The 18345-nt window shown below is 35.4% G+C and overlaps 2 protein-coding genes across 3 annotated transcripts in view; one reads left to right on the top strand and one right to left on the bottom strand.

Moving 5' to 3' along the window:
* The window catches only part of tmem110l (transmembrane protein 110, like), a 63846-nt gene that overhangs the window by 20779 nt on the left and 24722 nt on the right, over nucleotides 1-18345 (bottom strand). The gene's annotated exons all lie outside the window — the stretch shown is intronic.
* Nucleotides 2102-18345, top strand: part of sfmbt2 (Scm like with four mbt domains 2) — a 54385-nt gene continuing 38141 nt past the window's right edge. Inside the window, exons 1-3 of one of the 2 annotated variants that reach the window (XM_048157102.1) lie at nucleotides 2102-2281; nucleotides 12214-12308; nucleotides 12865-13105. In XM_048157102.1, the coding sequence (XP_048013059.1) occupies nucleotides 12216-12308; nucleotides 12865-13105 (334 nt within the window). In that variant the 5' untranslated portion in view covers nucleotides 2102-2281; nucleotides 12214-12215. The remainder of the gene's footprint in view (nucleotides 2282-12213; nucleotides 12309-12864; nucleotides 13106-18345) is intronic. The other variant, XM_048157104.1, reaches the window with a different exon arrangement.

Raw genomic sequence — 18345 nt, forward strand, 5'->3', positions numbered from 1 at the left:
GTCATTTTATGGATTTCATTTGAATTAATGAATTTTTGTTTAAATTATTTTTGAATTCTATGAATTAAACAGCTCACAACCATCACAAAAAAAAAGAAAGAAAGAAAAAAGTAATAACCTATTAAACGAAAATATTATGTAATCATTTAAAATATTTTTCCTTGTATAGAACATTTTTGGCATAACGGTTCTTTAAAATTATGATAAGAGGTCAAAGAACACCACTGAATTTTTACAGTTATACATCTTGAACATGATATTTTGAATATCTGTGTAAAACAGGTTGTCTATAATGTGCTATAGCATACTTTTATAAGCATACTTTTCTGGCCCTATATACCAGCTACAGTATGTTTGCTCAAGTCTACCAGATAATATCCAGAGCTAATTTCCCTATAGGCAAAACTTTTTAGTACTAAACCACAGCATGGAGAGGATAAAGTATTGACCCACATTGCCTATCTCCTCTCACAAGGTCGCTGCTCCAGCAATGGTAATCTGTCCCTGGATGTGCTTGTCAAAGTCTCCTCTTGTAGATTAAGCTCAAGGCATGAGCCATCTGTTACTGTAACATCACTAAGAGGAAGCCTGTGCTTATTAGATCAGAGCAGTTTTTTATTTTTTGTTGGACAAGGAATTTCACCTTGTACAGTATGTGTACACATTGCCCATGATGGTGTGTATACGTGTGAGTTGTTTAGAGTGTTGATGGCTTTGCCTGATAAACTAACCCCCTAATTCTGCACCAGTCCTATTGAAAGTCATTACAGTATTTACTCTGGAGAAGTAAAGTGTCAATATTGATGTCAATTTAAATTCAGTACAGCAATAAATATTGTTACCACAGGAGGGCAATGGAGGACAATTTGAGAACTGAATTTATCTCTGCAATAGGATAGCAATTTCTAAACAGTATTTATTTTTACAATAAAAATAATGTGTTATTTATTAATAAAAAACAATACATTATTTAGACTGATTCAAAGCTGTGCTAACCTAAAATAATCACACTGTAACATCTAAATTAAAAGCTTTCATTAAAGTAAACACATTATTCATGTTATCTCAATTAACCTCACTACACTAGGTTACACAACAAAAATTATATATGAAGATGAGGTAGAAATAAACCATTAAGATTGCATGTTATAACTTTTTAAAGTGTACATAATATATTCCTAGACATTCTTAAAAACAAAAGTTCTTCAGGTGTTGATGGTTTCATGAAGAACCCTGAACATTCATGAAACCTTTTCTTTGCACAGAAGGTTATTGGATTCTTTACATTATTAACATGTTCTTCAAACTTAAAAAAAAAAAAAAAAAGAAAGAAAGAAAGAAATTTTTTTTAAGTTATTTTAAGAAAAATGGTTCTTGAAAAAAATGGCATTGCAGTGAAAACCCCCTTTTGGAAACTTTTTTTTCCCCAAAGTCAAGTCATATTTTTGGGTGAATGATGATAGCCACTTGATTTTTCGTGAGATTTACTTCAGTAATTTTGTGACTAAACTTCCTCATTAGTTATTTTGTTCTGATGACTTAACATGACTCTAATGAACTCTTATGACTTACAACTGAAAACATCTTTTTTTTCTACTTATATTTCTGAAACATTGTAAGTTTTTAAGATTTTGCAATTGTTTAGGCTACATAATGGAAACAATAGCATATTGTTATTTATTTCCTTTTTGAGTGGCTTCAGTATAAAATATCACTTTGCATTAGACATTAAAATATGGAAGTAAGACACTGCAAATGTCCAATTATTTTTGCTTAGATGATCAAGATGAAAAACAAGTGAGATTGCAACAGCAGCCCCTCTTGTTTACACTGTCTGTGTCTCAAAACCTAGTGAGTCACCTACATAGTAAGCATTTTATCAGTATTTTTGCAAGTTCTCGGACAGCATTTTTGGCCATCAAATTGTCAAACGCGGCAAATAAACGATGCACGCGTCACTGATGCCCAAAAAGTGCTACACGCGCATATGAATGCCCAAAAGCTGTCCATGCAGGCGGCTCGCAAGGTTTTTAAACACAGCCGTGAGTTTCCCCACACGAGGGAGGCGGGGGATCGGGCCTATTTCTATTTATAATGGGCAGAACAAATTTTGCAACTGTAAAGGTCAATGAAGGAGTCGGCTTGAAAATAATCTGTAGATGTTGAGACATGCGCAGATGCGGGATGATGCCATATTGGACACACACATACACACACCGCTCCTGCTTCAACCAGAACACCGGATCACTCAATTCGGATAGACGGAAAAAACTCGCATAAGGTAAAAACTACATTATCAGCATGAACTTCATTATGTAATAATGATCGTGTCCGACACGGTCTCGTGCTTCTATGCGCGAATTTCCGCGTACAGACGCTTTTTCCTCGTTAAAAACATTTGGAGGTTGTTTGTAACAGTCAGAAATACACAGAAGCTTCTGCGTGAGAGTTGATGAAACGGTCCGAAAAATAAAGTAAGCTTATTTAAACATAATACGAATGTCGCGCGACCGCACTTTCGATTCTGTCGATAAAAACATTTACGATGTGAAGAGACGCGCGCTGAAAATGTCGTTGAAAAAATAACGTTTATGTAACAAGCGATATTTTTGTTTCGTGTTCTTCCCTTAAAGCTACTCTAGCTCTCTTACTATTGACTTTATTTTCAAACTGCCATTTGACCTCCTTTCGATTTCAAAGGACACAACGTTCACGCGTAAATATCGACACTTAAGTTTACACATTCGGGCGGTGTTTATATAAATGTTTTTGAACGTCACGAACCGGTCGGTGTACGTGACTCAGGTGCGCAGAATATGCTCCGAAATCCTCGTTCCTCATGTGTCAAATCCACTTTCAACATGGCGGGTTAAGGTGTGTTAAAACTGCCATGCAAAATCTTTGAAGAAGGAAAAAATAAAACCGCGTTGTTTACGCATCCAGTTTTCGTTTCTTTCGCTGCACCTGGACGTGGTTTAATGAATTAAATTTAAAGTTGTCGTTTGCTGACGTCGGTGTAGTTTTTTTCCGCTGCAATACTTTTAGAGTGTGTAAAGTACATTAGTGTATCTCACATGCTCATACAATATTTCCTGTTTCGCTTTGTGCACTCTTCGCTGTGCTGAATGCGGGAGCCAAAATTTTATTCACATATTATTCATTTTAATCCCGAACCATCCATTTTCTAGAAGCTATTTATTAAGACGTTACAAGCTTTGACGAATCAATAAACCATCATTTTCAAATCAAATCGATTAGGGTGAATTTCAATTAAAGGTATTAATTTTCAGCAAAATACCTTATTTATTTGATTAGCCTTTACGTTATAGTGGATGTCGCCGTAAATCCTTTTATCCGTGAATTCATACGGGCGGATTAAATTCAAGGCAGGAATGAAGGGGAAATGGAGTCACGCATTTGATGACGACGAGATGAACTGATATGAAATTATTTTTCTCGTTAATTCTATGCCTGACCTGGAAAAGATGAGCTAAGTCTCTTTGTTTATCGTATAGCATCATATAGATAGCAGGCCCATTTAAGAAGCATTTGTTTAATAACATCAAATCATCGTGTTCAAATACGCTGAAGCAGCCTAACTGCGTGTACGCTTCAATAAAGCTTGACATTTGAATCGATTGTGCCTTCACAGTTGAGCCAGAAAACATTTTTTCATTAAGGTAAAATGTAAGTGCAGAAGAACATTGACGAGATATATAGACGACACCTGCGCGAGCTATGGGGAGGAGAAGAGCTTGAGCCGCTAATTAGGCACAAACCCTCAAAAGTAAGTCAAAACAGAAGGATGAGTGGTCTTTAAAGTGGCACAAATATTATTATTTTATACATCTTTTTCAGGAGCCACAAAAGTTTATGAGTTAGATATTGTTGTGGCCAAACAGACGCTAGCAAACAGAAGTTGCTCTGAGGAGGTAACCATAGCAACAATACGCAGCTTGAATACGTTAATTATCGGAAAGTATCCTGCCTGCATATTTATTACAAAAATATGTCATAATATAGATATACATACCACAGAAACGTACCAATGGAGGCAAATTTGGCTTGGGTTAGATTAACTTGAACATTTTGTTAGGCGAATAGGCTTTGAAAGCCATATAATTCGCATACGTCGTGATTATGTAACATGTAAAGGTCTGGTAATCCATATTTAAACGCACAAACGCACTTCTAGATGTGCAGTGTGAGTGAGAGATATGCGATATGTCATAGTGTAATCAGATAGTTTACCCTCGGGTCGCAGAGATCGGGTGACTGTTGTGGATTGAATAATGCAATTTACATTCAGTCCATTGTGACGTAATGTCATTGAGGACGTCACGACGTGAGCGTGAAAACAAATATAGGTGGCCTACAATATACATAATGATTTATGTAGGAAACTTTAAAGGGAACTTTATGTTGTGTCGTTAACACCTTGCAGTGCAGGAATGAATGGGTAGTGTTTATGTGGGAAATATTGGCAGGGGTGTTAAGAGTACCTGAAAACTATGTAGGCCTACTTGAGTAAAAGTACTGATACCTTACATCGAAAAATGACTCCACTACAAGTTACAAGTAACCAATTCCAATATGGCTTGAGTAAAAGTCTTAAAGTATCTGATTTTCACAGTACTTAAGTATTTTACTCATGCTGAATGTAGGCTCAGAGATGCACTTGTCCTGAGAGATATGCCAGTGAAAATAAGAAACAATTGATTTGTAAGATGAGAAATCTAGTTTATTTTCTAAAATCAAAATAAAACTGAACACCTCAATGTTGCAATAAATCAAGGTCGACACAACAACCTTTTAAAAATCTCAAGTCTCAGTTGAGCTCAAGTGCACAGAAAGTAAACCAATATCCTTCAAAACGGTCTTGTCAATATAGCGGATAAATAAAACAATGTTAAGTCAAATTAAATAGACAAAGTCTACGGTATGTGCTGGTTTGAGCCTCATCACCAGCTGCAGTCATTTCCTCATCTAATAAATAAAACATCTGCGATCTACCTGCTAATGTACCTTGCCTTGTTGACAAGTTTTAGGTGAGTAAAGGCAAAACGCACAAGATATAGTACCTTCAATGCCCTTAGTTGACGATATCGCTTCTTTATACCAGAAACAAACTGCTGCAGAAAAAATTCGCTGCCATGAAAAGTGTAATTTGTAATTGCATCACTCATCACAAATGTAGTGGAGTAAAAAGTACATTTACTTGCTCAAAAACGTAGTCAAGTAGAGAGTAAAAGTTGCCAATATCTTTGATACTCAGTACAACTACAAAGCAGTTAAAAAGATACTTAAGTACAGTAATTAAATTTACACCTCTGCATATTGGTCACCATGATTTTGCCAAGTAGCTAACATATTTTGTTGATCCTGGAACAGCAGTCCTGTCCAAAATTTGAGTCCTAACCCTGTCCCTACCCCTAAACCTAACCCTACCCATAACTTATCCTTAAAATCAGAGGGAAATTATAGGTGAATAACATTGATGTAGAAGCACCTAACCCTGGTTGTAAGCCTAAACTTGACATAAACTGTAAACTTGTCTCTCATATCTGATTGGTTGATTGCAATGTTGTTCTAGGATCAACAAGGATGTTGATCCAGGAACATGTTCTTCTTGGTGAAATCACATTCACCATTATTGCACTAAGGAGGATGAGCCAACGGCATGAATTTCCCTTTTTAAGGTCAAAAAGTTCTTTTTACAGAGAATGATGCCATGGGTATTTTTATTTGTGTGCGGTAAAGCGGAAATAGCCAAGAACTGAATAACTTGGTGATGCCATCATGTTGCGTTTTTGAGAAGTGATGTCATCATATTTCAGTATAAGATGCTCCAGTGCTTTCATAGTAATGTTACACCAACCTGTTAGTTTCTATTCATTTGACTAGTCACAATCATTTTTGACATTTACTTTTATGTTATGAGTTTCTTTTCTTTTTTCAAGTGAATTCAAAATGGTTGGATTAGATATAATGAACTTAACACTGTAAGGCCCCGTTTACACTAGTGCGTTTTCGCTTTAAAACAGTGTTTTAAAATGAAAACAATCCTCATCTACACTGGTGTTTTCACAGTGTTTCAGAAACGATCTCCATCTACACTACACAACCAAAAACGCATGTCATGCACACTGGGCATGCACATAAAAGTGTAAACAGTTGTCTCTTGCGCATGTAGGTAGCTGCAGTATTTAAAAAAATGCAGTTTAACTGCACAATGGCTGCTAAAAATGACAACAAAGCCAGCAAAGATTGCAATTCGGTCTCCATGTTATTGTTTACATGGTCGTCAAGGATACGCAGAGCAAATGTGGGCAACCACGCCATCAAGTTTACACTGAAACGCAAACCCCTGCGTTTTCAAACTAAAACGAGCTCTGCAGTGTTTTCAAAAATCGTAGTTTTCAATTGTCGAAAACGCAGAAGTAACCGTAGCAAAAGTTATGCATTTTAAAATGAAACTCACTAGTATAAACGGGGCCTAAGTTTGGCACAGTGTGTAAAATAGAGAAATAGAATTTGCTATTTTACACTAATTTCCACAGTTTATTAAAGAAGGCAACGCTTGAAGACTTGTATTTAAAGGATTAGTTCACTTTCAAATAAAATTTTCCTATTCATTTCCTCACCCCCATGTCATCCAAGATGTTCATGTCTTTCTTCAGTTGAAAAGAAATTATGGTTTTTGATGAAAACATTCCAGGATTATATGGACTTCAATGGCCTCCAAAAGGTTGAAGGTCAAAATTACAGTTTCAGTGCAGCTTCAAAGGGCTCTACACAATCCCAGACGAGGAATAAGGGTCTTATCTAGCGAAACAATTTGTCATTTTCGGAAAAAATGTATATGCTTTATAAAAACAAATGATCGCCTTCCAAGTGGTTCCGCCACTTTCGTATTCTTCAGAAAGCTTACTCTGTATGTCCTACGCCTTCCCTATTCAACGAACGCAGCGCCAGTTCCATTTTTTCCGTAAGTAGAATAGGGAAGGTGTAGGACATATAGCGTAAGCGAAAATGACCAATCGTTTCACTAGATAAGACCATTGTTCCTCGTCTGGTATCGTTTAAAGGTCTTTGAAGCTGCACTGAAACTGTAATTTTGACCTTCAACCATCTGGAGGCCATTGAAGTCCACTATAAGGAGAATAATCCTGGAATGTTTTCATCAAAAACCTTCATTTCTTTTCGACTGAAGAAAGAAGGACATGGACATCTTGGATGACATGGGGGTGAGTAAATTATCAGGAAAATTTTATTTGAAAGTGAACTAATCCTTTAATATTTAAGAAGGCACAAATATAGGACTAACCAAACAGATGCTGTAGGCCTGCTTGAGTTCCCAACATGCACTGTAGCATTCATTATTATACAGATTAATGTTAGTTTCACTGTTTGCTTGTTTTATTTGTGCTGTTGATGTCACTCTCAGTTATGTGCAGAGCTTGTTTAGTTTTACTCTGCATCATTATTGAAGTTGTGCTTTAAGTTCTGATGTAATTGAATTTCATTTCTTGATTTCTCAGTCCGCTCGAATACGCATTTTCCTACATTACTAATATGTGGACCTTCCTGGAAAACATTAGGCAAATAAGGCAAATAGTCAAATCATGAATAATACCACAATGTGTGCTGTAGGTAACAATTAAACAAGTTTTCAAATATCAGGGGGAAAAAAATTATTGCAACCTTCTAAACTAAACATTAGACAGATGAACACACAGCTAAACTTGCTCTCTTCGTATTGCATGATTAAAATGGATAATTAAATGTGTCTGAGACTGAAAAAGGCCAGAGCCATTTATTTTAATAAGAAATGCAGCGCTACATTGTGTTCTGATAATCCTTTAATTCCCCTTCCACAATTGAACAAGTCCTGGATTAGAGCGAGAGAGGGCATCTGGCTCAATATGAGCTAATCGATAGTACGGGCTTCCTAAAATGTGGATTTATTCTGAAACAGCCTACTTCATAGATTAGGGTTGATAATTCACTTTAATCCCGCATCTTCAATCTGGAGGTGTCTTTCCACCCACAGGCCCAACTGTGCTGGCTGAACCACAAAGAACCCACACAATCAAGACATCCAAATGACAGTGGCAATGAATATATTTGTTTATCATTCGAAAATTACTCATTTGATTTTATCGCCAAAAATCAAACCTACGTTTTACACTAATAATTTAAAAAGATTTTTGCTTAGTTTTATGTTTACCTCTGCAATGTTTTTTTTCTCAGTAGATTTTTAACAGTTTATGAAAAATGGATTTTTTCTGACACTGATTTGGATGCAGATTCTGGTCGACTGAAACGAAACACTTTTTACTCATTCAAGTCACAGTGTAGTACAGTGTAGTACACAGGGTAGTACAGAACGCTGCCAAGAAATATCTGCAGAGTGAGTGACAGAACCATAATATTTTTCATCTGCTGTGTTTATAACACAACACATACACACAAACACACACACACACAATGGTACACTGTCATCATGGCAAATATTGAGTGAGTCATTTGCAAGGAAGTGGTTTCGGTGTTAAAGTGCACTTCTTGTTCTTAGTTCTATCTGAAACCAGGACTTCAATAGAAGAAAAATACATTAGTGTCACAATGTATGCATTATTCATTGCTCTTCACTAAAAATAAAGGTTGCTTATTGGTTCTTTGAAGCACCTTAGGTTCACTTTTTTCTTGTTACATTATAGGTTCTTTAGATCAGTGTATTGCTTTCTGGGTTCTTTAGCTCTTTCCCTGCCAGCATTTTTTGTTTTACAAAGTTGCCAGCCACTGCCAGCATTTTTGATCTTTTTTTTTTTTTTTACAAAAAATATAATATTTTGTTGAATGTATATCTGAGCATGCAATATATCAAAAGAAGCCTCTTCTTTTGAACAAAACAAACAAAAACCTTGTTTTATTCTAGCATCATGCATTCTTTTTTTCCCTTTTTTTTAAATCAACGGAGCCCCGCATATGACATACAGGAAAAAAATAGTAGGCTAAATAGTGCGCACAACTTATAAATCGAGGGAATGAATTAGTAAATCATGCACACGATTTAGCAAATTAAGTGAACAAATTGGTAAATCATTTGCACAATTTACTTTTTTTCCCCTGCATGTCATGTGCAGGGTTCCACTTTGAACATTTTGAACGAAAAGCTAAGAAAATTGCGGTTTTCTTCAAAGACTACAATGTCCATAAGCAATGCTTTTATCACTTGTTGTTATCACTGCTTCTTTTTTTGCATCCGTTTTGATCCGGAGATTCTGTACTCTTTCAGAAGATGCATAATAGCGCCCCCTACCATATAACAGTGAAAACACAGAAAGCCGTAAATTTCCGTTAATGGCGTAAAAGTTAAGCACCAGCATAGATGGTTTTCTAGAGAATGAAAAGTTATTTGACATCATAAAACCTTTTTTAGCAACCAATTGGAAGCTTTATTTTACAGAATGGTGTATTGGGAATTGAAATCACTAGATTAAGTGTAGGCCTAGCATAAGCAAAGCAAAAATGAGCATGTTTGGTCATTATTTTGTTAAGAGAGTCTGAATTAAAATAAATATGTTGCATTAGGCTACTTGAGTCCTGTTTCAGTTTTAGAGGGAGCAAAAGTAGAAGCAACCAAAACATGCTATTTTTGAAGACATCAGTGTGTTTGAAGGTTGCAGTCATCAATGCAATCATCAGCTTTTCACATGCTAGAGTCTGGCATGACATCATCAGTGCAGAAGATCCAAACCACAGACCTTCTCACCAATAGTGCTTAGATAAATGACTGCAAGATTGAAAGATATAGTCTTGTCTTCTTTGCATTTTGTTTGAAATTATCTTTGTTAACCTAGTTAACAATCCAGCATTTCTATGGGTTATAGTCAGGTTAGAAACAGTATTTAATTTGATGTGAATGAATATTTTAGATCTGATATATGAAGGTAACATGGTGTAGCTTGTTTTGAGTTTTTGAAAAGATCTAGCATTGATGCTGTAGAATTGTGATCTTATTTTAGGTAACGTTCTATGTTTAACTGTGCTGTATAATCATTTATTTTGCTAGATATGCTTCACTGCTCTCTAACCTTTGCGGCTAGTCTTAGTTAGCATGATAAACTATTATGAATGGATGTCTTAACAACAGTCTTAGGCCACCACCAGCTTGTTAGCAATGTTTTAATGACCATCCATATTTATTTGTTGGATTTTATTACGATGCAGACAGAAATACAGGAAGTATGTACACAAAATGGCTTCTTTAAGCAAATAAAATATTTAGTGTGACCTCCTAAGCTTCTTCCCTTTTTTTAAAGAAGAAAATCTTCTCATTATATTTCGAGAGTTTTCTTGGCCTTACAGTCCTTTTCCATTCCATTTAGGTTTAAGAGAGCCAGGTTCCTGCTATTGCTCAAGTGTAAGGGGAGGTCACTAAATACTTGCCACTTTAGCCTATAGACGTCATTATTTTCTGTTTTTTAATACTGCATACAAATTTCCTGAGACTGAGAAATAATGATATATGGTCATTATACCATTGCTAAAACAACATCTAATGGTGGCTTTTGCACATACTGTATATAACTGAGAAAAACAAAATATCCTGAAGAGTACTGTATATATATATATATATATATGGGATTTTTCAAGTACATTTCTATAATATAATATATGTATTTAAAAAATATATTTAGCTACCACTTGTAGTACACTATGGATTCAAATGTACTATAAGTGGTATCTAAATATATTTTTTAAATACAGAGATAGTATATTAAAAGCACATTTTAGTTCATATTTCATGGTGTCTCAAAATAGCACATTTGAGCACACTTAGATGTTTTAAGATGATCTTAAGAAGCACTAAAGAAGAATTTTAGGTATATTAAGTACAAAATTAGAGCACGAAAATAGAGCACTTTAAGTATATTATAGAAATTTACTTTTTTTTTCACCTGGTTTGTCAGCCAAGTGAAAATTGTTAGTCAAAATGTTTAGAAAAATATAGCAATATGGAAGTTCCTTCCTATCTTATCCTTGGTATTAGATGAATGAGGGTTTTATCTTGAATCTTATTTTTTTAAAATGAACCATTCCTCAGCAGTGCTCAGCATTGACTGCTGGGAAAACTTGTGACTTTCCCACACATTTTTTTTTTTTTTTTTTTGTCTAAGTAAATCTTCTGATGACTCACGACATGAATGTATTTATTATAATCATAATGGTATGAGATTAGCTCTTTGGTCAAGCTAGATAGCAGAAAAGAGAGATGCAGTGACAGTGATATGAATGCAGATGTTTGTTACACTTAGGAATATTATGAATACTTCTTGCATTTGCTCATCAAAACGCACGTAATTGCGTTTACGTCATCCTACAATCTTGTAAGATTATTGATAGTGGATTACAGACCATGGAGAAACTATACTATGCAAATATACAGATGCGAATTAACAAACAACAAACCTAATCATTTTACTTAAAAGTGTTAGTTCACCCAAAAATGAAATTTCTGTCATTAATTACTCACCCTCATGTCGTTCCAAATCCGTAAAACCCGTAAAGATATTTTTGATGAAATCCGAGAGTTTTTTTTATCTCCCATAGAAAGCAATGAAATTACCACATTCAAGGTCCAGAGTAGTAGTAAAGACATTGTTAAAATAGTTAAAGTGACTACAGTTGTTCAAACTTAATGTTATGAAGCAATAAGAATACTTTTTGTGTGCAAAAACAAAAACATAACGACTTTATTTAACATTTTTTTCTCTTCCCTGTCAGTCTCCTACGCAGTTGACGCAGTGAACGCAGTGCAGAGCTTCCGTGTTTACGTCCGAATGCCGACTCTGTATTGGCAGACGCCGTTCACATGAGCACCATGACGCATACGTGTGACACAGGGGCCAGCCAATACAGAGTCGGTGTTCTGCACAACGTTCACTGTGTCAACTGCGTAGTTGAGGAATGTGGAATTAAATGGGCCGTGAAAGTATTAAAACAGAAAACTGACCATAGAGAAATATAGTTTACAGTTTACCCATTATGAGTTAAGATATGCATTGGGACACATTTTGGAACACAATGACACACGAAACTGAGCTCATCCTGTATCTAACCATAATACCATACCAATGCCAACAGTACCAACAACAAACTCTAACATGCATGCATATATACAAACTCTCTTACTTTGTCTCCTACCAGGCATGGATTGTGCAGAGGAGGAGGTGGATTTTAACTGGGAGGAGTACCTCGAAGAGACTGGAGCCACTGCCGCCCCTCACACTGCATTCAGACATGTGAGAACATACAGACAGAATGTCTCAATATATTTATTTACGCTGCATTTATGATTTATTAAAATAAAAGCTGTTCTTTAGAACTTTCTAATTATCAAAGAATCCTGAAAAGAATATATCTCTGTTTCCACAACAATATTAAGCAGCACAACCATTTTGAACATTGATAAGAAATGTTTCTTGAGCTGCAAATCAGCATGATTTCTAAAGGATCATGTGACTGAAAATTCAGCTTTGCCATCACAGTAATAAATTATGTCTTAAAATAGAAAACAGAAGTGTTTGAACACATATTTGGTATTTTGGCACAAAGTCACTTTGTAAAAGCTATACAAATTAGTCTGATTTCCACATGAACAGACATGTAATGTAACAATTTTCACTTTTCATGAGCTTGTCAAGGTTACAAATACAATATGAAATACAATATGAATTGCTACTTTGGGTGCTGAAGCAAAACTATGGTTATCAGTATTGTTTTTACTTTTTGATGCCATCAATAAGACCATAATAGAGGAATACTTATTCATCACCCTCATCTGATTGGACCTTACAGGTGGAGCTCAGTCTTCAGAGCAGTTTTCAGCCTGGAATGAAGCTTGAAGTAGCTAATAAGGGCAGTCTGGATACATATTGGGTGGCTACCATCATAACCACATGTGGTCAGTTGCTATTGTTACGCTACTGTGGCTATGGAGACGACCGCAAGGCTGATTTCTGGTGTGACGTCATGACAGCCGAACTTCATCCTGTCGGCTGGTGCGCTCAGAACAACAAAACGCTTCAGCCACCTGAAGGTAAGGCGCAAATGCACTCAAACTAAGACCAACACATCCAGTGTTACATGTCTATTTAAACACAGATTAAGTTCATTTTAAAACAGTCCCTCCTGTCCAAACAAATGACATCCAAACACACACACACATGCATTTCTTCTCACTATGTAGAGCGGCCCACCTTATTTGTTCTGATAATCGACGGCAGAAGGGGTTTAAATACTTATACCGACCAAACAAGCAATGCAAAGTTGTATGAAAATACACGCAGTGAGCACAATGAGATTTCATCTATTGTAGCTTCTGTAACAGCTGGAAAGTCTTTAGGTTTAAATGGATTATCTTCTCTCAACGGTTGGATTGATTCTTTGGAACTGGATTCATGTTATCAATGTTATCCTGTGGACTGTATCATTTCTTCATGAACTTTAACCCTGATATCAATGTTTGCCCAGACATAGCAATGGTGAACAGTCACAATTCTTTATATTGATCCTATTATGAGCATGTTTATGTGTGAGTCACTTGCTACTATTGGTGAAGTTCTTACTGTAGTCTTGAAATATAGTTGAATGCTGCACACAATGTTTATTTTGTTATTCTGGTCAAGGTAAAATTGTTTGTTTGCTATAGACCTGGGGAATCCAATCCTGTTCCTGGTGATCCAACCCTGATCAAACACACCTGTCTGTAATTATCAAGTGTTTCTTAAGATCTTAATTAACTGGTTTAGTTGTGTTTGATCAGGGTTGGAGCTGAACTTTGCGGGAAGGTAGATCTCCAGGAACAGGATTGGGCACTCCTGCTATAGACAGTCCATGGCAGGATAGAGGCCCAAATACAGTTAGAGTAGAGTTAGGGTATGTAAAAAGTTCTATTCAAATGGAAACTTAAGAATAAGTGGTCAGGTAAATGTTTAGTTAAAGGGTTAGTTCACCCAAAAATGAAAATAATGTCATTTATTACTCACCCTCATGCCGTTTCACACCCGTAAGACCTTCGTTAATCTTCGAAACGCAAATTAAGATATTTTTTTTGAAATCCGATGGCTCAGTGAGGCCTGCATTGACAGCAATGACATTTCCTCTCTCAAGATCCATTAATGTACTAAAAACATATTTAAATCGGTTCATGTGAGTACAGTGGTTTAATATTAATATTATAAAGCGACGAGAATATTTTTGGTGCGCCAAAATAACGACTTATTTAGTGATGGCCGATTTCAAAACACTGCTTCATGAAGCTTCGGAGCATAATGAATCAGCATGTCGAATCAGCTGTTCGGAATGCCAAAGTCATGTGATTTCAGCAGTTTGGCGGTTTGACACGCGATCCGAATCATGATTCAACACAAAAGATTCGTAATGCTCCGAAGCTTCATGAAGCAGTGTTTTAAAATCGGCCATCACTTTAAGTCGTGCGAGAGACGCTACAAGATACGGAAGACGTAAATGGTTTTTCACGTCCGTCTAGCACGTTTACATAGAAAAACAATGGAAAAGTAGAGAATTGGAATAGAAAAACGTGTTTTGTGTGAACGGCGCCTTAGAATTAGAAGTTAAATTCTTGGAAATGTCTGTCTGTGGAGTTAATATGCTGTGCGACTAGTAAAATGGTCACGATTAGCAGTACAGGACTGGTACGGGTTTACTGAAATAAATATTTACATGAGAGAAAAGTTAATTATAAAAATAAAAAATATTATTAAATCTTTTAATTTGAAAATAATGTTAAATTGCTATAAATGCAATTGCTATAAAGAATAATATGTTTGGTTTTCGACCACAAGTAGTAGTAGTAATATTTTAAAGGGTTAGTTCACCCAAAAATGAAAATTCTGTCATTAATTACTCACCCTCATGTCGTTCCACCCCTGTAAGAACACAAATTAAGGTATTTTTGATAAAATTCGATGGCTCAGTGAGGCCTGCATTGACAGCAAGATAATTAACACTTTCAGATGCCTAGAAAGCTACTAAAAACATATTTAAAACAGTTCATGTGACTATAATTCTTCAACTTTAATGTTATGAAGCAACGAGAATATTTTTTGTGGGCCAAAAAAAACAAAATAACAACTTTATTCAACAATATCTAGTGATGGGCGATTTCAAAACACTGCTTCATGAAGCTTCGAAGGTTTACGAATCTTTTGTTTCGAATCAATGGTTCGGAGCGTGTATCAAACTGCCAGTCACATGATTTCAGTAAATGAGGCTTTGTTACATCATAAGTGTTTCGAAATTTCAATGGTTCACCACTGACTTTGGCAGTTTGATATGCGCTCCGAACCACTGATTCGAAACAAAAGATTCATAATGCTTTGAAGCTTCATGAAGCAGTGTTTTGAAATCGCCCATCACTAGATATTGTTGAATAAAGTCGTTATTTTGGTTTTTTTTGGTGCACAAAAAGCATTCTTGTCGCTTCATAACATTAAGGTTGAACCACTGTAGTCACATGAACTGATTGCTGGCAATGCAGGCCTCACTGAGCCATCAGATTTCATCAAAAATATCTTAATTTGTGTTCCGAAGATGAACGAAGGTCTTACGGGTGTGGAGCGACATAAGGGTGAGTAATAAATGACTGAATTCTCATTTTTGGGTGAACTAACCCTTTAAGGAATTAAAAATATTTAAATAATACAAATAATTGCTATTTGTCTGTCCTGAACAGAATTTTAAATGGAGAATTCAATCAATTAAAAAAAGTTTTTTTGTCTAGTTACACTCAGATCTTTTCAGAAAAAGATTTTTAAAAATCCTTATCCAGCAATCAAAAACCAGTGGAAAAAATTCAATTCATTGGTCAAAGGTGGGGGAAACCTTAAAACATGTATATGCATAACTGATCTAAGGCCATAGGCCACAGTTATGACCATTTCAGGGTTACAGGCATTCATTGTGGTACTGTGGTACAGCGGAACTTTTGCCTACTGCTGATTCTACAAAAGATTTGAGATGTGAACCCTGGAACGTGTGGTGTCAAATATACACAGTGCTCTCAGATGTATTTTATCATATCATTTAATTCTTTTCAGGAATATAAACTTTTGACCTGATCTCCTCCAAGACATCTAAAATCAACATTTGTTGGATGAATTAATGTTTGACAGGCTCAATGTCTTTGCAAATCACTCCACACTCCAGAGAATAGAGATTGTTCAAACTTTTAAAGAGTAACTAGCTAATTTAATATGTCACCATGAAAGCAAAATTGACTATTCTTATTTTTTCATAGACTATTTCAGTATTTATTATAAATGATTTATCCATGCACATCATTATTACCTATTCTTCCCCTCCGTCTTGAAGCGACATCTCTTCTTTTCTCTGATGATGTGTTTGCTGGCATGAGGGTGGAACAACCTGTCACTCACATGACATCAAAGCAATAGCAAACCACAATGAGACAACAATCCACAAAAATCAAGTTCCGCCTTTTGTTTTTGTTTTTCTCGAGAAGCCGTTTCACTCGGATATACGTCACAGTACACTGTAAAAATATCTGGTAGCAGTGGTTGCCAGAAATTCATTGAAAAATTCTGTGACAATGTTTCCAGTTTACTTTAACTACTAAAATCTGCCCTTTTACCTTAAAATATAGCGATAATCTCCAGCAGGAGATACAATAGAAATCACATGATGAATCAGAACACCATCAGGGCAGTCACACTACACTTTTTGTTCCTTTGACTTCCATTCGTACACATGCAATAGCGCCAGACCGCAAACGCAAGCTCATGCGAAAAATTTCACATTTTGCTGCTTTCCAAAGTTCAAGTTTACTGAACTCTGACCTGCGAATTCCCTTCACGTGAAGACATGTGACCAGTACAAGATCGATATGTCACGGCGTGACCTTTTGGCTGAATTAAAAGAAAGTTATTTTTGCTGTAAAGTCGTGTAGATAGTAATACATTCAAAATGTAAAAATATACAGTTTGTTATATATTGAATTAATGTTTATAAAAAAAAGATGCTGCAGAGCGTGACGTCATATCACGACCATTGCAGTGTCCAAAGAAATTTTGCATGTTTTAAGTCTAGTGTGACTGCAGCTTGACGCGTGTCACTAAAATAATGCAATAAACATTAACTAAATAACATAAAATGTAACACAAAACACACTAATGTATATTACTGATAACAAAACTAAAAAGAAACAAAATTATTTATAAAAAAATTTAATCATATGTGATGTGTAATGCAGGGATTTCTGTGAATGTCCTTTTACATTAGTTTTTTAACCATACGTTATGCGGTTATGTATAGTTTTACTTGCAAAAACCACAAACTTGAGAGTATTTTACAGTAAAATTACATATAATGTGATGTTAAATCATTTACAGTTTTTTCATGGTAAGGTACAGTAACTTACAGTTAACGTGTTTTTACTGTAGCATTTTTACTGTATTTGTCTTTAAAAATGTAAAACATAGGGAAGACTGTTTCATTGAGACTTTAAACCTATTCTAGAAGAATCTTACCATACCTGATGTGCTCATATTACAAAAAGGTTTTTGGCAGGAATGGTTTTGAACCGTAAAGGTAATCTGTCAAACAAAGTGTTCTATTGACAGACGCATGCTTGACAGGTCCAACAACAACAACAGACAATACTGATCCCAATTCTGAAGAATATTACATTATAATAAAAAGCACACGTTGTTTCAACGTGTCTGATTCTGAGTTGGCTTTAAAACAACCACTGAATTTTAATAATTCAAAATATTGCATAATAGTGGTCAGTCAATGAATGTGCGACTGAAATACCGCAGACATTAAAGCCTTATACATTTCATATACTTGATCTCAAATAGTCATGTGTTGCATTCAATGATTATTGCAAAATCATCTTAAAGGGGTTTATTTTGCGATAACGACCAGCTGACCGTATTACATTATCCTGCTTTTTACTAGCACAAATATGTCTTCAACAATGAGAAAATTAGGCCATTGGCATTTGATTGCAGTGTTGGATTTTGTCATTTTAATTTAAAATTGATCTGTTTAATACATCTTCAATAATGCATATTAAATGAATATAGTTATTTTACAGTGCCGTAGTTAGATCACTCAGATAAGTACTGAGTACTTTTAATTAATTACATGTACTTACTATAGAGTTACAGGGTTAAGGTTTGGTTTAGGGTTAGTTACTTTGTAATTATGCATAATTTACTGTTATTACTATAGTAAATACGTGTAGTAACGTGTAACTACGGCACTGTAAAATAAAGTGTTACAGAATATATT

The sequence above is a fragment of the Megalobrama amblycephala genome, linkage group LG14 (genome assembly GCF_018812025.1).
Source record: "Megalobrama amblycephala isolate DHTTF-2021 linkage group LG14, ASM1881202v1, whole genome shotgun sequence".
NCBI classification, from domain to species: Eukaryota; Metazoa; Chordata; class Actinopteri; order Cypriniformes; family Xenocyprididae; genus Megalobrama; species Megalobrama amblycephala.